Source organism: Trachypithecus francoisi, unplaced genomic scaffold (genome assembly GCF_009764315.1).
Source record: "Trachypithecus francoisi isolate TF-2019V2 unplaced genomic scaffold, Tfra_2.0 Lachesis_group9, whole genome shotgun sequence".
NCBI classification, from domain to species: Eukaryota; Metazoa; Chordata; class Mammalia; order Primates; family Cercopithecidae; genus Trachypithecus; species Trachypithecus francoisi.
Genome location: NW_022681474.1, coordinates 24,538,182 through 24,564,828, shown reverse-complemented (window position 1 = coordinate 24,564,828; position 26,647 = coordinate 24,538,182). Strand labels below are relative to the sequence as shown.

The 26,647-nt window shown below is 38.1% G+C and overlaps 1 protein-coding gene and 1 non-coding gene across 2 annotated transcripts; both read left to right on the top strand.

Annotated features, from left to right (window-relative positions):
* Positions 1-987: 987 nt before the first annotated feature.
* TRNAN-GUU lies at positions 988-1,061 on the top strand. Its single transcript has one exon. It is a non-coding gene; the product is annotated as a tRNA-Asn (tRNA).
* An 11,269-nt stretch (positions 1,062-12,330) lies between these two features.
* On the top strand, positions 12,331-25,656 carry EBLN1 (endogenous Bornavirus like nucleoprotein 1). Its single transcript, XM_033209188.1, is given in 4 exon segments — positions 12,331-12,519; positions 24,506-25,034; positions 25,036-25,363; positions 25,366-25,656. Coding segments are annotated over 3 exon segments (1,104 nt in total). The 5' UTR covers positions 12,331-12,519; positions 24,506-24,549.
* Positions 25,657-26,647: the final 991 nt, after the last annotated feature.

Sequence of the window (26,647 nt, the reverse complement as noted above, 5' to 3'; positions counted from 1 at the left end):
TGTTCTTGGAGGGATTCTGTACAGAGCAATTTACTGACTGTTAAAAATTTAAACATCACGTTCTCAAGTGGAAACTCGCAATTATTTGAGGAGAGAAGAAGGGAGAAAAAGAGCGTTCGGAACTTAGAAGAGTACGTTAAAAGGCACCAGGAAACATTCACACAAAGGGAACGATTTTCATTTAAGTATTTATAGGAATGGAACATGTTTGCCTGCAGTGTTTCTGTGCTAAAAAATTTCAGGAGTTAGTTATAGATCCTTCCTTTTTCTTCTTTAACTTCTCTTTCCTCAAACCGGGTTTTAATTGTCCTTCGAGATGTGTGTTTTAAGTGGTATGGCTTCGATGTGGGTGTGTAAGCTAATTCCAGGGAGGAGGGCAGATTTAGCAATAAACTACAACGCACTGGACTAAGAAATGTTCCTGTACCTTTTTTTCCCGATGTTTCTTTCCAGTAACAAAATGTTAGTGTGAAATCATTGTACTGTATTTAGTACAAAACAAATAGGGATTTCATTTATGCCTTTAATAATACCTGAAAATAAAAATAAAGCAGGCAAATAAATACAATTCAGATGACCTTGGGAACACTACACAAGTAAATCACGAGAGATTAGCGAGCGAAGCACTGGACAAATTGTTTGAAACAAAGGGAAAGTTTCTCAGCTCACAAGATGAAAGCTTTGATTTCCTCATAAAAGAAAACTGATAAGAAATAATTATTTTCCTGAAATACAACGTTCCAAATGGGAATTGGCGAGGGGAAGCAATAGTATTTTAACACATTTTGCAATCTGCAGTGCTGTTTGATTTTGTTGTATAATTTTTCGATATGCTTAAAAGGTGGAAAATAGAATTAAGAGGGTTGGAAACATGAAATGAAACATTTTGGTTCTGATAGTACCAATCGGAAAGCAGAAAGGAGCAGCCGCACACTGCCTTTATTATTCTTCATAAAGGCTGTGGCAGAAGCGGCGACCGGCATGGGAGTCTCTGTGGCGCAATCGGTTAGCGCGTTCGGCTGTTAACCGAAAGGTTGGTGGTTCGAGCCCACCCAGGGACGCGACTTCGTTTTACGAGCTGGTCGAAGGAAGTTTTGCAGAAATCGAGTTCAGGCCTCCGGGCTAAGCTGGGTTGGATTTCCGGGGACCAAGCAGAGAAACCACCCACCCTCACACCGCGCACCAGCCGGCGAGCCCTTCGGTTTCGTCCCGTGCTGAGCGCCCCCCGGCTGCAGGTGAGCGCGGCCAGCCCTTCCCCGGGGTCGTCGCAGGGGTCTAGGCCTCGCCAGGGTCCCGGAGCGGGGACGCGCAGAGGCCGCGCGCGACCGCCTCTCCAGTTCTGCGCGTCCCCGGAGGCCCGAGCGTACACGGGGAACGCGGCCCGGGCTGGTCTTCCTCGGCTTCGGGACGCCTGAAATGTCACGGGGCCACCGAAATGCGTGCATTTCGACAGTGTCAAGTTGGAGCTGCAGACTGAAAACTCTCACATTTTTTTGAAGCAAGGCCGCCTTTTGTCTGTTCCCTGTCAGCGTAAACATCTCCGTCTGCGACTTAAACATTAATTGTTCCTGGTATTAATGCCTACAGAAATAATTTTTGTTGCAGTAAATCTTTCGTGTGGACAATATTGTAAGAATATATATTATATTCACTTTTTCTACTAAAACGCTTGCATTTATTAGAGAATAAAATAAGCCTGCAACACTTCCCATCGATGCAGAAAAGGAGAAAACCTCTTTTACAAAGTATGATTGTTAAACCTAAAAAAAAGGATGAGAAAGATTAAAAGTGAAGCTGCTACATAATTCGCTTCAACTTTCTACTTTCAACGTCCCCTACTTTTATTTCCCCAAATGCAAAGCCCTCTCAAAATAGTTTCCTTTTATTTTATTACTTTGAGAAATAAGCCTAGTTTCATCATAATAATTATTGTCTTGGTCTGGACTACAGAAAGTTGAAAGACAGTTTTGAAGAAAAGTGTAAGAACTAGTACATCTGATTCCTGTGGATATATTGTTTTATATTCTTCGTTATATTTCAGCTCAGTTGACATATTAATAAAGGCTAATTTTACTGAGTGCTTTCATGGAGAAAGGTATGTAATCTTCATAAGCCTTCCAGGTCCTATTACTGCCATTGTACAGATGAGGCAACTGAGGCACAGTGCGACTGAGTAATCAGCTGAGTAATTTGCTTGAAGTCACAGTGAGTTTGGAGCCTGGGTAGTCAGGCCCATGCCCAAGTTCCTCCCTGCTGTACTGCCTGCTTGGAAGTTCCTTGCTCTAAAATACAGCTACCTAATTAGTTAATTTAAAACCAAAATGATACTTGAATTGGTTTTTATGAAGTTTCGTTGATATTTTGCTCCAAATCTCGTAAAGGGAGTAAAATAAAAACCAACACAACATTTATGGAGTGCTAAAAGGCATTGTTAAATTTGCATTCATTGGGCTGGTCAATTTTATTCAAATGAAAGCTGTGTGTGAACATGAAGTCTTCCTGGGGAATGTGTCTTAGGGAAACACTTTGTTAGCATTTAGGTACAGAAGGCAAGAAGAGAGAGAGAGGCAGACAAAATCTGGAAGGAGATAGATTCAGGCCATGGAGTCTAGAAACTAAGGATTCTTTGACCCCAAGCTGATGTTTGGGAATTGGGACATCCATGGAGACCCCTGTTTCGGGACACTTTTGTGAGATAGTACCAGAATTTGTACTTGACCAGGGGCCTAGGTGGCAGTTTAAAATTCGATCTTCAATTTCTAAGTACATTCTATTTCACCCTACTTTGGGTATTAATATGATTTAGAGACCAGGAAATGAAGGAGAATTAAATGGGAAAAGAGGTGCTGTGCTGAGTGCAAAACTCCCCTCTAATGTAAGCAGAAGCAGTTGCTGTTATTATGTGGACAAGTGCTTAGGCCATTTCCTTGGCTCTTGCAGGCAGGTAAGATAGGTGGGCCGCAGTGTGGGTGGCTGACACCAGTAGTCTCAGCATTTTTTTGAGGCCAAGGCAGGAGGATTACTTGAGCCCAGGAGTTAGAGACCAGACTGGGCAACAGAATGAGACCCCATGTCTACACAAAATAAAACATTAACCCAGCATGGTGATCACTTCATTGCACTCCAGCATGGGTCACCGAGCAAGACCCTATCTCAAGAAAAAAAAAATGGTAGGTGGGCAACAATTTGGAAGAATTGCATAAATATTTATAATTGCATTGGCCTTATAAAATTTCAGTGTGTCATGGTTGTAGATGTTGCAATAAATGCTATTTCTGAGGAGCATCTTTTTGTCCTTAATTTCTTGGCTCTGAAATACCAGCCAAACCCAGATATATGTCAATATCATTTAAAGCTTTAATTAGGATGAATAGCATTTAAAAGGCTGTATTGTATATTTGACTATGTAAATATGTTCCTAATATTGCTAATAGAGTTGTACACTTAAACTGCGTATACAAAATCAGAGAGAAATTCACTGAAGTAACATAATAAAAGGTGAACCAATTGCTATGATTTAAATATAAAAACTCATTAGAGAATGTACTATTCATCTAATTTAGGAAAGGACAAAACAGATAATAGATAAAAATTGAAGATCTGTCACAAAAATCATAGAAATCATTCAAATAAAGTATTTTTATAATGCAAGTGTTTCTTTAGACCATAATGCAGGCTAGGAGGAAGCCACATGGTTTAATGTGTCTCTGCTTTCATTTCTAACACTTGTGTCTGATGTCATTCAATGCAAAGTTTAGGAAAAAAAGCCTGAAGAAACTGCACTGCTCCGTTTCTGCATGCATAATACATGATAATGAATAATGCAAATATGAACTTTTATTTCTCTGAATTTTGATGGACACAGGGCCTAAAATGTTCTTCAATTTATAGCTACAACTGAAAACAGCAATGAATTGAGGGTAAAATAAGCTATAATACATTTAACGAGAAAATAGTTAAAGCACTTGAAACATTTTAAATAAGTAAGAACGTTAATTTTATCAACTGTATTATTTCATTTTAAGTCCTTGGTGTTGATCCCTTTTGGTAATGTCAGTGTATTCTATGTTTTTACATGTTGAAAATAAGCGTTGAGCTTACAGGAATAGGGTGAGAATAAACTATGTCTATAGATCACACCAAATACTTAAATTTTAAGTTATTTTTAAAGCCTACATTTTTAAGAAAAATCGTAATATTTTAATTGTCTGAAATATTAATGAAAAGGGAACTTTTTGATTAAGCATAAATACATATAGAAATGTACATGAATTATTGAGTACAACTGAATACATTTTTACACATCTTTGTAAACAACTCTCAACATCCCAGAACTCCCCTTTATGTTTTTTTTTAACCAGTCAAGAAAATATAAGTTTTAAACTGTAAACATACAGATTATTATCTTAAAATGTGAATTTTTAAGTGTCGTTGATCAGTATTGAAAAATAAATTTACGACTAAATCCTGTGTCTTAGTCTGCTCTGCTCAGCCTACAATAAAAAAACACCACAGACTGGGTGGGTTAAACAACAGATAAAATTTATTTCTCACAGTTCTAAAGGCTGAAAAGTCTGAGATCAAGGTGCCAGCAAGGTAGGTTTTATTCTGCTGACTCTTCTCTTCGCCTGTGGGAAGCTGCCATCTTGCTGTGTGCTCACTTCACCCCTTTTTTGTGCATGCACCCGGGAGAGGAATGTCTAGCTCTCTGATATTCTACTCATAAGGACACTAATCCAATCATGAGAGCCACAGCCTCATCACCTTATGTAACACTAATTACTTCTCCAAAGCCCCATCTCCAGCTTCTGTCACATTGGGAATTCGGGCTTCAGAATACATGTTTTTGGGGGGACAGAAACATTCAATCCTTAACACCGTATCAGAGGAATACTTACAGATGAAGATTAGAAAAAATAATAGAAATTAGAAATCAATTTTCCATGCCTACTCACTTATGACCTAACCATCTATGATAGACTTGGTAAGAAAAAAATTGTGGTATTAGGGCAGGAAATATGAGAAATTTGCTATTTACTTGAAGGGTTTAATTTTGTCTATAAGCAAATAAAAAGTGCTCTTATCCCTTTCCATCAAAGATACAAAACAAAAACAACCTTTTAGAAATGATTATGGCATTTTAATTAATTCAATTTTATTTTTGGAAATAAAGTGTAAATTTTAAAACCAAGATGAGACTTGATCTTCAGAGTTGCTGTGAGAGAAGAGAACTCAATAATTTCCCAAATAATATAACCAAAAATCTTAAGAATTTTAATCTAGAGTTCTCTATTGGAGGAAAAAAAATAGTTGTCCTGTCATTTTGAAACTATAAAAAAAAGAGGAAAATCTAGAACTATATGAAAAAAGCTATATTTAAAGTTGTGGAAAGTCCAAAAATACCACTGAGGAAATGCATTCAAGAAAGGATTAGTGTACAAGAATCTCAAGAAAAGTTTTACTTTGTTTAAACAAAATTATTCATTGTTATTATTAAAGTGGTATATGCCTAAGGTTATAATAATAAATATCTATATAAAGTTCAGTATAATTATGTTTATTGCAACTTTACTTAAAATAGTGAGAAACTATAAACAAGAGAAAATATCAAACACTAATGGAAATAGTGAAATAAATTGTGGTATATTCTTTAGACAAGAGAATACATAAAAAGCATTTATATAGACGTTTAGTGTTCTTCAGAAATAATGCCTTTGTGCAATGTTAAAATGTGGCATTAGGCACAAAACACTGGATACAAAACTGTCCAAAAAGTATAATCCCTATTTTGCAATAAGACTGAATTACTTGCATAGGTGATCTATAATTATTTCTTGATAGTGAGTTAAATACATCAAAATGAGAGGATCTGATTTTTTTTCTTTTTTATGTTTACCTCCCAAGTTGTCTACAACAAATACATATTACTTTAATTTGTTAATGTTTTTCTAATATAAAAATACCTGAACTCATACTCTAGATGCAATTTTGAATGCTGTTTTTCTATCTTAAAATTTATGTATTTGTTTGAGTTCCCCAAAGAAACAGGAACAGTATGTATTTCCTGTAAGGACTTGGCTCATCTGATTAGAAAGGCTGAGAAGTCCAAGATCTACAGTTGGCAAACTGAAGACCCAGCAGAGCCAATGGTTTAGTTCTAGTTTGAATCTGAGCTGACTGGACAAGGCCTGTCCACACTAGGGAGGGCAATCTGTTTACTCAATCTACCAGTTCACACGGTAAACTCATCCAGAAACACCTTCACAGACACACCCAGGAACAGTGTTTTATCAAATACCTGGGCACCCTGTGGTTCAGTTGAGCTGATACATAAAATTCACCATCACAAATTATATTGATGAAAACTAGAGAGCTCAGAAATAAATCCCTAAATATACAATAAAACAACTTTCAACAACAGTGCTGGGATTTTTCAATAGGGAAAGGATATTCTTTTCAACAAATGGTGTAGGAAAACTGAACATCCCATGCAAAAGAATGAAGTTGGACCATTATTTTATACCATAGGCAAAAATTAACTCAAAATGGATTACAGACCTCAATATAAGACCTACAACTAGAAAACTCTTAAAAGAAAACATAGGGGGAAGGCTTCATGGCATTGGATTTGACAATGATTTATGTATTTGTTTGAGTAGATATGACACCAAAAGCACAAGCAATAAAAGAAAACATGGATAATAGACTACATCAAACTTTAAAACTTCTGTGCATCAAAGGATCCTATCAAAAGAGTGGAAAGGTAATTCTCAAGATGAGAGAAAATATTCACAAACTATGTATCTGATAAAGAGGTAATATCTAGAATATGGAAGGAGCTCCTACAATTCAACAACCGTAAAAAACTAAACAGCCAAAAAATGGCCAAAGGGCTGGAGTTGACATTTCCATAAGAAGATGTACAAATGGCCAATAAGCATATGAAAAATGCTCAACATCATTAGCGCTAGGGAAATGCAAATCAAAGCTACAGTGAGATACCACCTCACACACATTAGGATGGTTGTTATCCAAAAAAACATAAAATAACAGGTGTTGGTGACGATGTGGGGAAATTGGAACCTTTGTGCCCTGTTGATGGGAACTTAAAATTATATGGCTATCATGGGAAAGCAGCAGGCGATTCCTCAAAAAATTAAAAATAGAATTATCACATGATTCAGTAATTCTGCTTTTGAGTATATATCTAAAGAAATTGAAGACAGAATCTTGAAGAGCTATTTGTACACTCATGTTCAGAGCAGTGTTATTCACAATACCCACAAAGTAGAAGCAACCCAGGTGCCCATAGACACTTGGTAAATGATGAACGAATAAACAAAATGTGATAAACATACACACACACAATGGAACATTATTCAGCCTTAATAGGAGAGAAATTCTGACACATGCTACAACATGGAGGAACCTTGAAGATGTTATCCTTAAGTGAAATATATCACTCACAAAAGACAAATTGATGATTTGTATGAATTGTATAATTCTACTTGTATCAGGTACATAGACTAGTTAAATTCGTAGAGATAGAAAGTAGGATGGTGGTTGCCAGTGGCTGGGGGAAGGGAGAAATGGAGAGTTGTTTTTAAATGAGTATAGAGTTTCAGTTTTGTAATATCAAAAGAGTTTTAGGGACTGGTTGTACAACAACATGAATGTACTAATTCTACTGAACTCTACCCTTTAAAATGGCTAAGATGGAACATTTTATGTTATGTACATTTTAATCACAATTAAAAATGAAAATATAAATTATTTTGTGGGGATTTTTCAGTATGGAAAGGAGAAAAGAGTAACTTTAAGTGAAGAAATCTGACAAGTACTACCTCAGTGTGATATTGAAGCAGGGATGGATAAGCAGACCAATGGAAACAATTCAGAACCCAGAAACAGATTTAAGCACATTTAATTAAAAAAGCAAGTTGAAGGCCAGGCCCAGTGGCTCACACCTGTAGTTCCAGCACTTTGGGAGGCCAAGGCAGGAGGATCAATTGATGCCGGGAGTTCAAGACTGGCCTGGGCAACATAGAGAGACCCTGTTTCTACACATTAAAAGAAAAGAAAGGGGAAAGGAACGGAAGGGAGAGGAGGGGAGGGGAGGGGAGGGAGAAGGGAAGCCCACAAGGAAGAGGAGCACAACTCCTGACTCCTTAAGTGACTTCCTTCCAAAGAGTTCAGTATGGAAAGGAGAAAAGAGTAACTTTAAGTGAAGAAATCTGACAAGTACTACCTCAGCCAGGTGATCACGATCAATACCAACAGTGGTAAGTCATGTTGATGGTATGTACCCTTGATAGGATGTAGCTCTTCGCCTCTGTAGTCTTCCTTCCAAAAATTTATATTCCCACTCTATTCACAATGAAAACAAATTTCAGTAGAGGGTCATCCCACAAAGGGGTACCAAACCAAATCCTGAGTCCTTTATATTTCCCCTAAATTTCGCTTTAAAACTGTATGTTTATCTTGTTTTTCTATTCTACTCCTCATGTACTTTTCATAGGCAGCTAAAAACAAAAACAAAACAAAATAAAAACAATTAGTACTTTCAACAGTGTGCCTATAAATATCCTCAGCCAGACCTATGAGTTCCTTATGTACGTTTTCTATTTTCCACGTTCCTGCAGATGATGTTTCACCACTGTCTTCTGTGGAGTTTGTACCTCCTGTTAATAAATTATACTATGTCCCCTTTCCTTCAGCCTCCAATAGCTATTTCATTACTGTCTTTTAAGCCTTCAATAATGGGCTCTTTAAGGACTTCCATCTCCTGTCTACCACCTGGTCCCAAAGGTAAGGCTGCAAGTTTTTCTTACGGCAGATACCAAATATCTTAAGTTTTTCTTAAGGCAGATATATTCCAAATATCAAGTTCTGTCTTAGTTGTCTGCTGTTGCATAATAAACCACTATAAAACTCAGTGAGTAAAAACAACAACCATTTTTTTTTTAATCGTATGTCTTGGTTTTTAAATTTTTTAAAATTTTTTATTATTTGGTTTGAGATTGGGTCTTGCTCTGTTGTCCAGGCTGGAGTGCAGTGGCGCGATCCTAATTCACTGCAGCCTTGGCCTCCTGAGCTCAAGCCATCTTCCCACCTCAGTCTGCTAAGTAGCTGGGACCACAGGTGTGTGCCACCATGCCCACCTATTTTTTTAAAGTTTTTGTAGAGTCAAGGTCTCCCTACATTGCCCAAGCTGGCCTTGAACACAGGACTGCATTTATTACCTGGCTTGTGAATGTGCCCACTCTAACTATGGCGAGTGGGGATGTAGTGACACTTTGGATCTTTTAGTATCAATGTGAATTCAAACCCTTGAAATGTCAGGAATTCCTCTTCCCCCAGTTCACCCACACAAATGGCTATATGTCCCTTTGGAAAAAGGACTGGGGGACTCTATAATATATACTTGCTGTGGGTGATAGAATTCTTCCTGGGACCTGGTCTATCCTTCAGTCAGTGAGTTCCTTGCCTGAGTAGTGGCTCAGATCCAGAAATGAGGCAGAATATGGTCTTTTTTATTGGGGTGATTGGTCTCAATCTCCTGAAGATTCATGGTTGATTTCTTTTCTCTTCTTTTTGGAGATGGGGGTCTCACTCTGTTGCCCAGGCTGAAGTTCAGTGGCATGTGTGGTCATGGCTCATGGCAGTCTCAAACTCCTGGGCTCAAGGGATCTTCCTACCTCAGCCTCCCAAGTAGCTTGGAGACAGATGCATGCCACCATGCCTGGCTAATTTTTAAATTTTCTATAGGGATGTGGGGGGGTCTTACCACATTTCCTGGGCTGATCTTGAAACAATTCTCTTGCCTCAGCTTCCCAAAGTGTTGGGATTACAGGCGCGAGCCACCACTCTTGGTCTCGATTTATCCTGATTGTATACTTTGAGTAATATGCTTATTGGCTGCTCATCCAAGATGTCCCTACAGATGCTATGTTCCATTAACCAGCTTCACATTTCTGTGAGTCAGACACCTCTCCCTCTTTCAATCCAAACTTGCCAGCCATTAGAATAATAGCCCACAATCTGCCCTTATCACTGCAGGACACTGTCATCCCCATTGTTATCAGGGAGCCCAGTTCTGTACCAGTATCCCCAATCTCAGCCCAAGCCCACAGGGGACAGCCACACTGACCTTCACAGAGACGCTGGTGCCCCTCATCCCGATGACTTCATTGCTTTATTAAACAGTGTCCTCTGGCCCCTCCCACAGTCTATCATTGGTGAGTGGGTTTTCTGGCACTCAACAGGGTATATTCACTCTAGACCATTTTCCCAACCTTTTGATCCTTTATTTTCCTGTCTATCATGGAAGTTCCAGCACTTTCTCTCACATAATGTGGCCATGTTTTCTACAAGCTTCTGAGATCTTGTAGTGTGTTGTCACCAACTCCTAGGTTGCTTGTCAGGGTTAAATCATGTTTCACAGGACAATGCTCTGTCTTGGTTGGCCCTCCTTTATTCAGCCTTATCTTCTACTCACTTTGATCCAACACCAAATGTCCTCTCTTTGTTTGTGATGGTATATGTCAGCTTGGTCCTACATCTCCTTTTGAGAGCATCTCTTCCCTCTCTCAGGAGGCTGGCTCATGTTATGACTCAACCCCACTCATTTATCTGATGGCCAAAAGAGAAAGTAGAAGTGGATCTGGAAGGAGTGCTTGTGGCCTTGCAAGGCAGATGACTGCATCATCTTCAAGCAAGCAGGCTGTGCTTGCCTTTGACAGGATGAAGTGGGCCACTTCTGTAGGCCCAGAGTCTGGGCAGAACATGGGAATTCAAGATGCCCCAATGCGATGCCTTAAGGTCAACTTCTTCCCAACAGGCCCTCTCCTTATTCAACCTCTTCCGAAGCTCTGTTACTTATTGTTGAGGCTCGGGCTTGATTCTTAACCTTTTTTGGTGTTGGCTCACAGATGAGAATCTCTTTATATGGTGTGGAAGCGGCCATCTGACTTTCCTGCTTACCCTTAATTGGTGATTAACTAACCTCAGCCTTTCATTGTCTTCCTCTAGGGCATCCACTGTTGTCAGCAACAGCCAATTCCCTAATCCTTGTAATTACCACTTTTTCTATCTCTCAAAATCCTAAGATACTTCATCTGCCAGTACATTCCCTTTTGCTGGTATCCAACGCCAGCTTACACCGGGAACGTTTTAATACTTGCACCACTGTCTCATGCCAGAGGTATCCATGCTCCATCTATCCCCAGTGATAAGTCTTCAGTACCTGCCCGCCAGTAGGTGATCTGGCTGTGCCTGCAATCTCTTTTTTTTTTTTTTTTGAGACAGAGTCTGGCTCTGTCGCCCAGGCTGGAGTGCAGTGGTGCAATCTTGGCCCACCACAAGCTCCGCTTCCCGCGTTCACGCCATTCTGCCTCAGCCTCCTGAATAGCTGGGACTACAGGCACCCGCCACCACGCCTGGCTAGTTTTTTCTATTTTTAGTAGAGACGGGTTTTCACCGTGTTAGCCAGGATGGTCTCCATCTCCTGACCTCGTGATCCACCCGCCTCGGCCTCCCAAAGTGCTGGGATTACAGGCGCCTGCAATCTCATTTTAAAGCCACTTTCCTAGGATCACTTCCAGCACTAGCTGCCGCAGGTCAGATGCCCTGAGACTCTGAGATTTGCATGTAGGAGTTTATTGAAGAGTGCTCTCAGAAGCAACTCCTTTGAGGAAACCAGGGAGAAAATAGTAGTGAGCAGAGGAAAAAGCCGAACTGAGATGCAGCTGCATCAGTAGCCTCAGCTGATTCCAGGAGGAGCATCGAGGCTGAAAGAGCATTCAGAGATGTATCAATCCAAGGCACCAGGGCTGGGTCTTTGAATCCCTGCATTGAATCCAATCATTGGATTGTGAGCTGCCCTTGAAGAAGAGACATAAATGTATTGAGGCAACTTCCTTTAACCAAGGTCAATTCCAGAAAATGGATTCAGCTGTGAGCCATCAACAGCCAATAATTACTCCCAGCAACAGCCTTGAACCTGAAGGGGACCTGGGTGAGGGGCCATAGTATCCATGGGACAAGTCTCCTAGGAGTGGTTACTTTTCTTATTTTTTTTTCCTTATATATATATATTATTTCTTCCTGTCTGTTTAGGTCATTGCTGTTTTTTTTTTCTTTTTTGTTACACATTTGGTTTGTATACTTTAATTTTTTAAAACACGGCAAAGTCATTAAGATTTATATTTAAAAGACAGAGATTTTGCCATGCAGTTATACGGTTTGGCTGTGTTCACCTAAATCTCATGTTGAATTGTATTCCCGACTGTTGAGGCAGGGACCTGGTAGGAGGTGATTGGATCATGGGGGTGGATTTCCCTCACGCAGTTCTCGTGATAGTGAGTGAGTTCTCACGAGATCTGATGGTTTAAAAGCATCTGGCCGTTCCTCTAACCCTTGTTTTTTCTCTAGCTCCTGCTGGCTTGCCAGGAAGCAGTTTGTTTCTCCTCCTTCGGCCATGATTGTAGTTTCCTGAGGCCTTCCCAGCCATGTGGAACTGTAAGTCAATTAAACCTCCTTTCCTTATAAATTACTCAGACTCAGGTAGTATATTTATAGCAGTGTGAGAACGGACTAATACACGTAGTTATTCCTGTTTACATTATTTTCTAAATAGTCTGTATTTGTTGCTTGCTTTTTGACTTAGAAGTTGTTTAGGAGAGACTTAATACTTAACCTTTTTCCAGTGGTTGTTTTTTCCAAAGTTAATTTTACGAATTTATGGTTATATCATGGTGTAGTCAGAGAATGTAGCCAATATCGTATCTACTTTTGTCATTTATTAAAGTTTTCTGTTTTTCATTAAAAGTTTTGTTTCCATTTTTCTTGCATATACCAAGGAAGATACAAAATAGCAACGCAGTTGAATCTGACAAACACATTGGTGTGTAATGAAATGCATAGTGTGCGGGATATATAGAAAAAGCAGAGGATATGTTTTTTCCTCTTTGTCTGTCTTTCTTTATATTACCAAAGTTCTTGGCACATAAAAAATGAATATGAGAACAGTATGAAAGTGAAACGGTTCTCTTTATTCCTTTGTGCCTTTGCATACTGATCAGGGAAAAGCAACCAGGATTATAAGTTTTTGCATTGCTTTTCCTGAAATGTTGACTATTTACCAATAGATTTTAAAAATAATTTCTGAGGCCAGGCGCAGTGGCTCACACCTAAAATCCCAGCACTTTGGGAGGTTGAGGCTGGCGGATCACCTGAGTTTGGGACCAGCCTGGCCAACATGGTAAAACCTTGTCTCCACTAAAAATAGAAAAATTAGCTGGGTGTGGTGGCACGTGCCTGTAATCTCAGGTACTCAGAAGGCTGAGGCAGGAGAATCACTTGAACCCAGGAGGCGAAGGTTGCAATGACAGAGCGAGACTGCCTCAAAAAAAGAAAGAAAGAAAGAAAAAAAATATATATATGTATAAATAATTTCTGAGTATGTATTTATTGCTTTAAAAATCAAGCAACAGAATTGTTATTGTAATAAGCATGAGAGGGTTTCCCAGGCAACATTGGATTCTGATTGGCTAAGTTAAGGTAAAATGAAGCAGCGCACAAGTTTTGTGTTTTAGACTTGAGGCTCAAGTGTACTTACTTAGTTTTTGATCTCAATAAAATAGTCTTAAGAAAAATCATACAACATTTTGATTATGTGGATTTTGGCAAAACGGAGATGGAGTGGACGTAGGGCAAGAAGTACTTCATGATTCTTGATTAAACTTCCAGTGTTTTGAAAATCAAGTTAAAATTTCTGAAGTCTTATACTCTAATTGTATTAGCACAATTTATAAATTACTGCAACTTTTCACTAAAATCCTGTCCTTCCTCAGTCTTCATTGTATTATATATGTAACCTATATTTTTAGGAGAGTTTCGTGTGCCAAACTACCAATGATGAGAATTACATATTTCAAAGAAATATTCTAAGTTTTTGAAATAAAACCACAAGTAAATTACCCATTGTACATAGAATGTTGCCACCTAGATATTTTTTCAGAAGAATAGAAAGTATTCTCATTTTGATGCAGTAGCTTGTTTTCCTTAAAGAAATTGTTGCCCTGTTTGAGTCTGTTGGTGATAATTCAAAGTAAGTTATATATTATCTTTAGTTTTAAAATACTTAACAAATCTAGATTGAAGCAGTTTGAAGACTAAGTGTTTACTGTAAATGTAGTTGTAAAATAGAGTGAAGGAAAAATACATCACATATATGGATTGAGGTATATGTTATCACTAATTTTTTTTTTTTGGTAATTAGTACATGCCAGATGAGGTGTCTCTAAATTGGGTTTCACTAAATGACTTTGGGGTAAAAAAAAATCATAGAAGCACAGTCACCTGCAGATAAAATGTTGAAACACTGAGTTTGAAACTCTTCTCTGAATATCTTGTTCTCATTATGGCGTAAACCACACATCATATTGTGCTTTACACTGTTGTTACTGTGTGATTTTTCTTAGATATTAAGAAAAATTTAAGTGTAGTTATTAAAGATAATTTGAAAATATAAAAAAGAAAATAGTTAAATGTAGTTCTAACAATATTATGCATATAATTTTGTACTATCATTTTCTCTTGATATCTTGTACTAATTTTCCCATATTAATATGTAAAATATTTTTCACTGCTGTGTAATATTTCATCTAGGATGTATACCACAGCACACTTAACTATTCTACTATCACTAAACATTTAAGATGTTTCATTTCTTCATGGTCGTATATAATGCTGAAATGAGGGTCTTTGTATATAATGATTTTTTTCTTTCATATTGGAAGAATTTCTTGTGTGACGTTTTTATAAGCTACATCACTGAGGCAGAGTATTAATATATTTAGAGTTCTTGGTATCTGTTGCTAAACTGCCTTCAAAAAAGGCAGTATCAATTTGCACTCCCAATGGCAATATATGAGAATGTCTGTTTTGCCATACTTGTAGCAGCAGTGAGAATTGTCAAAACTATTTTCTAGTTACTTTGATAAAAATATTAATACTGTCTCCTTATTGCTTTAATTTGTATTCTTTGGTTATTAGCAATGCTGATAATTTCTTCAAGTTTGTTAACTTGCTTTCTTCTGTGATTTGGCTGGACACACTTTAAAAAAGCATCTTTATAATAAAGCTATTTATAATGTACAGTGATCATATAGATAGTATTGTGATAATATACATTGTGTATTGATATAACTCACGCACCATACAATTCACCCATTTAAAGCAAACAGTTAAATGATTTTTTAGTATATTCATAGGGTTGTGCAACCATCACAATTAATTTTACAACATTTTCATCACTCCAACAAGGAATCATGTACCTGTTATCAGTCACTCCTTATTTCCCCCCAAACCCCTTTACAGACCTAGGCAACCACTTATCTCTACTTTCTGTCTCTATATGTCTACTTATTCTGGATATTTTATATAAATGAAGTCACACAATATATGATCTTTTGTGACTGCCTTCTTTCACGTAGCGTAAGTTTTCAAGAGGTAACCATGTTGTAGCTTGAAACAGTGCTTTCTTCTTGATTGCCTAATAACATTTTATATAAATCATTTATCAATTTATCAGTTGATGGATATTGGAGTTGTTTCTGCTTTTTGACTGTTATAAATAATGCTTCTGTGAACATTTATGTACAAGTTTTGGGGTGGACACATATTTGTCTTGGGCCTACAACTAGGAGTGTAGTTGGTGGGTCCTATGGTAACTCCATGCTGAGTATTTTGAGGAATTGCCAGAGTGTTCATACATGCTTTTATGCATGTTAATCTATTGGTGTCTTGGTGCTGTTCTTATAGATTTGCATGAGCTCTTTATATAAGGTCAGTGTTAACCTTGTATACTTGCAGAAAGTATTTTAGTTCCCATATATTGCTTGCCTTTAATTTGGGTAATGAATTTTGTGTGCAAATATTTTTCAGTTCTACATTGTCAGTTCAGTCAATATTTTATTTTGTAACTGGTTTCATTGTTACTAAGCTTTTTAAAAAACCATTCCTTGGCTGGGCAAGGTGATACATGCCTGTAGTCCCAGCTACTCAGGAGGCTGAGGAGGAAGGATTGCTTGAGCCCAGGAGGTTGCAGCTACAGTGAGCCATGATGGTGCCACTACACTCCAGCCTGGGCGACAGAGCGAGTCCCTGTCTCAAGAAACAAAAAACAAAAACCCTATTCCTCTGAGGACTTTGAGTCATATTAATGTTTATTTTCTTGTAATTTTTCTATATTCTTTAAAAATATTTCATTACTTTATTTAGGTTATTTGGGTGGATGGTGTCAGATTAACATCAAAATGGATTTTTACTCCCAGTTATCTTACCAGTTGTGCCATTACCATTTTTCTTAACACTTCCTCTCTTCCCTGCTGAATTTGTCTTGATATTGCCTCTTTTATTGATTATTAATTTTTTTTTTACATGTTCTAATGTCTGTTTTGGTCAGCATGCCTATTCCTGCACCAGGACCACATTGTTTAAATTATTGAAGGTTTAGAATATGTTTTGTACCCAGGAAAACAGCAATGTTTCCTTCAACCCAGCACCTCATATTTAATTAATCGTTTTCAAAAATTTCTTAGTGACTCATTTTTTTCCAGATGGTTCCCAGCTTTTTCCAAAGTTTTGTTATGTTTTCTAAATACCATTGGAATACTTATTGTGCTTGCATGAAACGCTCAGTTAGACTTCAAGAGACTTGACATTTTAATAGCAGCAAATTTTGTCATCCAGGAACCTGGTATATCTTTCTGGTTATAGTTTTTCGAAAAAGCTCAGCCAAGTCTTGTACTCATTTTATGCAAATCACATATGGTTTACTCCCCACTGGAGCAGATCCAGGTTCTGAGGGACCTAAAGCTTATGTGATTTTGGGGGGTTTTCTTAAAGAAAATGAATACAAAATTACAATTACAAAATTAGGTACCTAATCTTGGAAGAAGCCTGGGCAAGCAGTGGGCTCTGGGGCTGCCTTTATTTTCTAGGCAGTTGGCCTCTTTTCACAGGTATGTCTTTGCTGATCTTGTTATTATATATTTGTAATATATTATCTTGTGTTCCCATAGGAATTAAAGAATCTATGAACTAAACTTAGAAAATATTTGAAAAAATCTGTTTTCTACTTTTCCATTTTGGAATTTCTATACAAATAATCATACTATATGTGACTAGCAATAAGTTTATATCATCTTCTATAATGTTTTTTCTGCATCTTAAACTTGTTATTTATGTATTTATTATTATTATTATTATACTTTAAGTTCTAGGGTACATGTGCATAACGTGCAGGTTTGTTACATATGTATACGTGTGCCATGTTGGTGTGCTGCACCCATCAACTCGTCAGCACCCATCAACTCGTCATTTACATCAGGTATAACTCCCAATGCAATCCCTCCCCGCCCCCCATGATAGGCCCCGGTGTGTGATGTTCCCCTTCCCGAGTCCAAGTGATCTCACTGTTCAGTTCCCACCTATGAGTGAGAACATGCAGTGTTTGGTTTTCTGTTCTTGTGATAGTTTGCTAAGAATGATGGTTTTCAGCTGCATCCATGTCCCTACAAAGGACAGAAACTCATCCTTTTTTATGGCTGCATAGTATTCCATGGTGTGTATGTGCCACATTTTCTCAATCCAGTCTGTCACTGATGGACATTTGGGTTGATTCCAAGTCTTTGCTATTGTGAATAGTGCCGCAATAAACATACGTGTGCATGTGTCTTTATAGCAGCATGATTTATAATCCTTTGGGTATATACCCAGTAATGGGATGGCTGGGTCATATGGTACTTCTAGTTCTAGATCCTTGAGGGATCACCATACTGCTTTCCATAATGGTTGAACTAGTTTACAATCCCACCAACAGTGTAAAAGTGTTCCTATTTCTCCACATCCTCTCCAGCACCTGTTGTTTCCCTGACTTTTTAATGATTGCCATTCTAACTGGTGTGAGATGGTATCTCATTGTGGTTTTGATTTGCATTTCTCTGATGGCCAGTGATGATGAGCATTTTTTCATGTGTCTGTTGGCTGTATGCATGTCTTCTTTTGAGAAATGTCTGTTCATATCCTTTGTCCACTTTTTGATGGGGTTGTTTGTTTTTTTCTTGTAAATTTGTTTGAGTTCTTTGTAGGTTCTGGATATTAGCCCTTTGTCAGATGAGTAGATTGCAAAAATGTTCTCCCATCTGTAGGTTGCCTGTTCACTCTGATGGTAGTTTCTTTTGCTGTGCAGAAGCTCTTTAGTTTAATTAGATCCCATTTGTCAATTTTGGCTTTTGCTGCCGTTGCTTTTGGTGTTTTAGACATGAAGTCCTTGCCCATGCCTATGTCCTGAATGGTACTACCTAGGTTTTCTTCTAGGGTTTTTATGGTATTAGGTCTAACATTTAAGTCTCTAATCCATCTTGAATTAATTTTTGTATAAGGAGTAAGGAAAGGATCCAGTTTCAGCTTTCTACTTATGGCTAGCCAATTTTCCCAGCACCATTTATTAAATAGGGAATCCTTTCCCCATTTCTTGTTTCTCTCAGGTTGTCGAAGATCAGATGGCTGTAGATGTGTGGTATTATTTCTGAGGACTCTGTTCTGTTCCATTGGTCTATATCTCTGTTTTGGTACCAGTACCATGCTGTTTTGGTTACTGTAGCCTTGTAGTATAGTTTGAAGTCAGGTAGCGTGATGCCTCCAGCTTTGTTCTTTTGACTTAGGATTGTCTTGGCAATACGGGCTCTTTTTTGGTTCCATATGAACTTTAAAGCAGTTTTTTCCAATTCTGTGAAGAAACTCATTGGTAGCTTAATGGAGATGGCATTGAATCTATAAATAACCTTGGGCAGTATGGCCATTTTCACGATATTGATTCTTCCTATCCATGAGCATGGTATGTTCTTCCATTTGTTTGTGTCCTCTTTGATTTCACTGAGCAGTGGTTTGTAGTTCTACTTGAAGAGGTCCTTTACATCCCTTGTAAGTTGGATTCCTAGGTATTTTATTGTCTTTGAGGCAATTGTGAATGGAAGTTCATTCATGATTTGGCTCTCTGTTTGTCTGTTACTGGTGTATAAGAATACTTGTGATTTTTGCACATTAATTTTGTATCCTGAGACTTTGTTGAAGTTGCTCATCAGCTTAAGGAGATTTTGGGCTGAGACAATGGGGTTTTCTAAATATACAATCATGTCATCTACAAACAGGGACAATTTGACTTCTTCTTTTCCTACCTGAATACCCTTGATTTCTTTCTCTTGCCTGATTGCCCTAGCCAGAACTTCCAACACTATGTTGAATAGGAGTGGTGAGAGAGGACATCCCTGTCTTGTGCCAGTTTTCAAAGGGAATTTTTCCAGTTTTTGCCCATTCAGTATGATATTAGCTGTGGGTTTGTCATAAATAGCTCTTATTATTTTGAGGTACGTTCCATCAATACCGAATTTATTGAGCATTTTTAGCATAAGGGCTGTTGAATTTTGTCAAAAGCCTTTTCTGCATATATTGAGATAATCATGTGGTTCTTGTCTTTGGTTCTGTTTATATGCTGGATTACCTTTATTGATTTGTGAATGTTGAACCAGCCTTGCATCCCAGGGATGAAGCCCACTTGATCATGGTGGATAAGCTTTTTGATGTGCTGCTGAATCCTGTTTGCCAGTATTTTATTGAGGATTTTTGCATCGATGTTCATCAGGGATATTGGTCTAAAATTCTCTTTTTTTGTTGTGTCTCTGCCAGGCTTTGGTATCAGGTTGATGTTGGCCTCATAAAATGAGTTAGGGAGGATTCCCTCTTTTTCTATTGATTGGAATAGTTTCAGAAGGAATGGTACCAGCTCCACCTTGTACCTCTGGTAGAATTCAGCTGTGAATCCATCTGGTCCTGGACTTTTTTTGGTGGGTAGGCTATTAATTATTGCCTCAATTTCAGAGCCTGCTATTGGTCTATTCAGGGATTCAACTTCTTCCTGGTTTAGTCTTGGAAGAGTGTAAGTGTCCAGGAAATTATCCATTTCTTCTAGATTTTCTAGTTGATTTGCGTAGAGGTGTTTATAGTATTCTCTGATGGTAGTTTGTATTTCTGTGGGGTCAGTGGTGATATCCCGTTTATCATTTTTTATTGCGTCTATTTGATTCTTCTCTCTTTTCTTCTTTATTAGTCTTGCTAGCCGTCTGTCAATTTTGAACCATCAAAGATCAAAAGAGACAAAGAAGGCCATTACATAATGGTAAAGGGATCAACAGGAAGAGCTAACTATCCTAAATATATATGCACCCAATACAGGAGCACCCAGATTCATAAAGCAAGTCCTTAGAGACTTACAAAGAGACTTAGACTCCCATATAATAATAATGGGAGACTTCAACACCCTACTGTCAACATTAGACAGATCAATGAGACAGAAAGTTAACAAGGATATCCAGGAATTGAACTCATCTCTGCAGCAAGCAGACCTGATAGATATCTATAGAACTCTCCACCCCAAATCAACAGAATATACATCACACTTATTCCAAAATTGACCACATAATTGGAAGTAAAGCACTCCTCAGCAAATGTACAAGAACAGAAATTATAACAAACTGTCTCTCAGACCACAGTGCAATCAAACTAGAACTCAGGACTAAGAAACTCAATCAAAACCACTCAACTACATGGAAACTGAACAACCTGCTCCTGAATGACTACTGGGTACATAACGAAATGAAGGCAGAAATAAAGATGTTCTTTGAAACCAATAAGAACAAAGATACAACATACCAGAATCTCTGGGACACATTTAAAGCAGTGTGTAGAGGGAAATTTATAGCACTAAATGCCCACAAGAGAAAGCAGGAAAGATCTAAAATTGACACTCTAACATCACAATTAAAAGAACTAGAGAGGCAAGAGCAAACACATTCAAAAGCTAGCAGAAGGCAAGAAATAACTAAGATCAGAGCAGAACTGAAGGAGATAGAGACACAAAAAACCCTCCAAAAAATCAATGAATCCAGGAGTTGGTTTTTTGAAAAGATCAAACTTGTTGAGAAAAGGATCCATATATTGAAGGTCATTAATATATGTTTTTAATGATGACTGCTAATCTAAATAAAGGAGTGTGTTTACTGAGGCCATAGCTAGATGAATTTGCTCCTCATCAAGTTTCATGCTTCAGATGCAACATAATTTTGCCCATAATGCAGAGTGTAGGCTACAGACCTATAGAATAACATAATTTGCATCATAGGTTTTTTTTTTTTTTTTTTTTTTTTTTTTTTTTTTTTTTTTTGAGACAGAGTCTTGCTCTGTCGCCCAGGCTGTAGTGCAGTGGCCGGATCTCAGCTCACTGCAAGCTCCGCCTCCTGGGTTCACGCCATTCTCCTGCCTCAGCCTCCCAAGTAGCTGGGACTACAGGTGCCCGCCACCTCGCCCGGCTATTTTTTTGTATTTTTTAGTAGAGATGGGGTTTCACCATGTTAGCCAGGATGGTCTCGATCTCCTGACCTCGTGATCCACCCGTCTCGGCCTCCCAAAGTGCTGGGATTACAGGCTTGAGCCACTGCGCCCGGCCTAGACTGGGTTTTTAATACAACCTTTTTTTTTCTTTTAGAGACAGGATCTCACTCTATTGCCCAGGCTGGAGTGCAGTGGTACGATCATAGCTCACTGCACCTTTGAGTTCCTGGAGTTAAGCAATCCTCCTACCTCAGCCTCCAAAGTAGCTAGGACTGCAGGTTTGTATCACCATGCCCAGCTAATTAAAAAAAAAAAACAACGTATTTATTTATTTATTTTTCTTTTAAGAGAGATGGCGTCTTGCTGTGTTGCCTAGGCTGGCCTCGAACTCCTGCACTTAAGGGATCCTCCCACCTTAGCTTCCTGAATCACTTAAGATTACACGCACAAGGCACCACATCCAACTTTACTATAATTTTAATGCTGTGAACTCAGAGTACATGTATAAAGATTTCAACAGTTTTCATTCTAGAAGTTATTCAAGAAACTATGTATTTGACCTGGTTTCTTGGATCAAAAATAGCCAAATGAGAAGAAAAGCTTCCTAATTAAATAGTCCTGAACATAAGTTAATGACTAGGTTTAAAGAGTCTTGCTAGGGACTTATTCTATTTACAAAACAAAAAATATTGGAAAGGTTATTTGGTATATGTATCTTACTGCTGCTACAGCATTTTATAAGATAAGGGATCTAATTTTCACAGGTCATTTGAAAATTGCATATTTTAGAAATTTTAGAAGATACATCATTTATCATTTCTGTTTTACTCTTTAATGTTTTTGAATTCTTAGAGATTGTAGGACAACAGAAAAATGGACAGTTCAACTTATTAGTTAAATTAACTGTCACCTTTGTAGCTGATATATATTTTGGAAAACTCACAAAATCCTATAGTACCCAAAGCATCCCACCAAGTGCTTTAGAGGTGTGCAACACATTGTGGTTTATGGCACTGAGAACACCAACCCTAGTCCCTAATTATCCAAATAATCAAGAATACGGGGACGTTTTTAGTTAAGACCTTTGGTTTTAATAACCGAAGATACCTATTCACAGTAAAGAATTCTCAGATAATTGTGATTATAACTGCTAGTGAAGTTTAGTTGCATATTAACTAAATGTTTGACACATGGGATTAAGAAGGGACGTGGTAAAACACAAGCAGCTTTAAGTGATTTAATTAGTGCACCAAAAAGGTGGAGGGAAAAGCTCACAGGCTCACCTTAAATTGTTTTCAGGCCAGGTGCAGTGGCTCACACCTGTAATCCCAGCACTTTGGGAGGCGGTGGCAATGGGGTGGGATGAGGCCGGATTACTTGAGGTCAGGAGTTAGAGTGATGAAACTCCGTCTCTACAAAAAACAAACAAAAATTAGATGGGCATAGTGGCAAGTACCTGTAGTCTCAGCTACTTTGTGGGGTGGGGCAGGAGGATCACTTGAACAGGGAGGTCGAGGCTGCTGTGAGCTGAGATTGCGCCACTGCACTCCAGCCTGGGTGATAAAGTGAGACCCTGTCTAAAAAAAAATTGTTTTTTGTTAACATGATTTAATACCTATTAGATTTTGTCTTTGTCTAAACATAAGAAAATAACAAAAACCCTATACTTTATATGTGCTTTTGGAATTGGGAACCACAGAAAAATCTATGAAGGTTTAGGATATTTTCAAGTGTGTGGAGGTTTTGAACATTTCTTTTCATAAATCTCACCTTTTTCCACCTCCAAATGGACTTTTGAGGAATAAAAATGGATTACTGTGAATTAATGCAAAGAAAAATATTTATTGAGATGCACAACATGCCACCCAGATCAAAAGCCTATAGTTGGAACAAGACAGTTAACAACATGACACAACATAATAACCTTTCATTGCATTCAGAGGCGAGAAAAGAAATAAATGAATGACCGTGTAATGTTCTATCCCTTCCATTGGAGAACTTTTGCATGGAATATTGTGATTAGCATGGTGATTGCATCAGCTTTAAGCTTTTATCACTGTCTAGGTTTTAAAGCAGGGCATGCAATATTATATCTTAAAAGCACTTTAATTTTTAAAAACCCCAGAGAGCCTTTAAGTGAGACATAATTAAAATTCAAATCAACCTTAGATGTATATCCAAGACAGGTTTCAAAAGACCTGTACAACCTGTGTCCCTTTGATTCCATACCCTTTCCAGTGATATCTCCAGTTGCTCTGGGCAGCACGCACTTGGCCAGCGAGTTTGGAAATCCATGAGGGCATTCTGGGGTTGACACAATGATTTGATATAGGGTATCACTGACACTTAGAGGAGGGGACCAGGTTTGCCTGATGGCCCCAAAGCTTGATTTGGTTCTGCACAATGAAAAATGTTCCGGCCCTGCTAGTTTCAAAAGATGCCCTGAACAATATCCTACGACAAATATGGCAGTAGTACTTTTAATACAGATCTAAGTCAGCAGCCTTCCGTGTGAAGGAATACTGAAAAGTTTTAAAACAAGCTACACAAAAAGGCTCCTTACTTAGGAAAAAGTCCTTACGTAGAGGAAAGCTTAAACGACATAAAGATATTGCATAAGAATCATCAAACAACTTACTCTTTCTGTGGATCCTGGCTTTATTAGAAGTTTTGTTCATTATAGGGGGTTTTATTGGCATTAATTTGATGTTTTAAAGGTTGACATTACAATATTACTGATCTTGATGATTGAGTTTAAATTTGAGGAACCCTTACATTTTATGCTCAAAATCAGTGGTTGACTCGTCTCTCTGTTGGCATAGCTCTGGTGTTCACAGTTTACAGGGGAAAGGATTTTAGTGCAGCTGCACGTTTATTGCAAAATCAAGAAAAATCAAAATTATGTTGTGTAATTGAGGAGATTTGGAAATTACTAGACTAAAAGACTGAATATTACTAAGAAGTAAATGAAATACAGAAGTCACAATACATCTTATTAATAAATGTTATTTAAAAATATTTTGTATTATTGCCATTCTCTGTATTTTTTTAGTGCAGTACAAAATGGTGTGAAAATCACAGAAACAATCACCCACAATGTCCCGCCCGAGAAAGAACCCGCAGACCAGCAGCCCACAAGACAATACAATGGATGGGAGCAGCTTCCATTACTTTCAAGGGAGATTTGAGCTCTCCGGGAAGAGCAGACAGTATCCAGCAGATGCATTGGAGCCCCAACCTGGCATTGGAGATGTCAAGGACATTGAAAAAGTAGCAAAGTCTATGCTAGACCCAGCACACAGATCTCATTTTCACCTTATAACACCAAGCTTAGTATTTTTGTGTTTTATATTCAATGGATTACACAAGGCACTACTCAGTGTTGGTGTGAGCAAAAGGTCTAATATTGTGATTGGGAATGAGAACAAGGAAACAGATACTCTTTATGCTAGCAAATTCGAAGATGTTGTGCCTAACTTCACTGCCCTTGAGATGTCATCAATTCTCTGTCACTGCTGTGATCTTCTGATAGGCATTGCTGCTGGATCGAGTGACCCAATATGCACCAAGAGCCTCCAAATAGAGACAATTCAAGGCAATGATGATATCCATTGGAAGACCTTTGCATGGTAAAAGTGCTGATTTATTAATTAGCTATAATGCAAGGCCAGCTATAGATTGGATCAACTCAAGACCATGGGTTGTTGGAGGATTAATGTTCACATTTCTATTCGGAGAATTTGAATCCCCTGCATGTGAGCGACTTGATCAAGTTAAAGTAGTTGCCAACAAAGCACAGATGACGACCTGCTACACTGTGGGAATGTTCCTGGATCAGTGCATGGATGGTTCCATTGCTTTACCTGCTGTTGTGTCTGAGATTCCAGTTTTTGAGCAGAAGAAAGCACTGTTTTTAAAACGGCACTTAGAGATTTCTTTGAATTTGGGGGTGTACTTCGCCACCCTGTTATTGGGGAGCTATCACCACGAATGTTCCCAAATCTAGCAACAGCAGCAAACTACTGGGCCAAAAGAAGGAATCCCACATTTTCTGGATTTGAAGCCCTTGACTTTATACCAGGATCAACTATTACACTCCCTCTAGTTCAAATGACATCTGCTCAGAAAATCTCCAGAGGAAGTGACATGGATCCATATACACTTAACATCCTTCATCGGTACGGGATTTCGGGATTTGAGTAACAAATACGTGAACTAATCCTTATATTTACATATAAAAAGAAATTATGTGAATATCACATTCTAAAATTATCTGAGTGTTGCCTATTGTTTTCAATCTTGGTCTGATACATCTCTGACATCTATTGTAACTTCTCTGTAATCTTTTATGTACTTCTTTAAAAGAATCCATCCAGTATTCTCTGGCCACTGAAAGATGTGATCTCCAAAGTCTTTTTAAGTACTGGAGGCTAAGAATATACTTTGACATGTGGTAGAATTTTGAAATAATTGAAATGTTTTCTGTAGTCACACGGGGATTTTTATTTTATTCTTTATAAATAAGGCCCAGATCGTTTTTAAGATTATTGTATTTCTTCTCTAATTTGTCTTGATGATTTTTTATAATTATGTTGAAATCTGATGCATTATCATTTGTCCTAGCACTATTTTTTGTTACGGTTCTAGTGTCCTCGTGTACCTCTGTTCATTTCAGGAGATCTCTTTTATGGAATGACTTATTATCTTTTCTTAAATAAAAATATAATCATTAAGTCAGTGCGCAAGGATATGGCTATTTTAATGGATCTTGTAGTGTAGTCATATCTGAGCATTTACATATTGAAATACATGGTATGAATTATATTCCTTTTAGTTCTCAAACTGTTGAAATGCTATTTTCATTTCTAAAACATTGTTTATGTAGTTAGATTATATCACCCAGGAATTTCATTCCCAAATATGTGATGGATTATGTTTCCAAAGGTGGCCATAGCAATGTCTTTCATTCCACATCTATTTTCTTTCTGCAGACCAAGGCAGGCCTGCGGTGGCGCGATCTCTGCTTACTGCAACTTCCGCCTCCCGGGCTCAAGCTATTCTCGCGCTTCAGTCTCCCAAAAGCTGGGACTACCGGCGCACGCCCAGCTAATTTTTTGTATTGCCCAGGTTGGTCTCGAACTCCTCGGCCTCCCAAAGTGCTGGGATTACAGGTGTGATCCACCGCGCCCGCCCC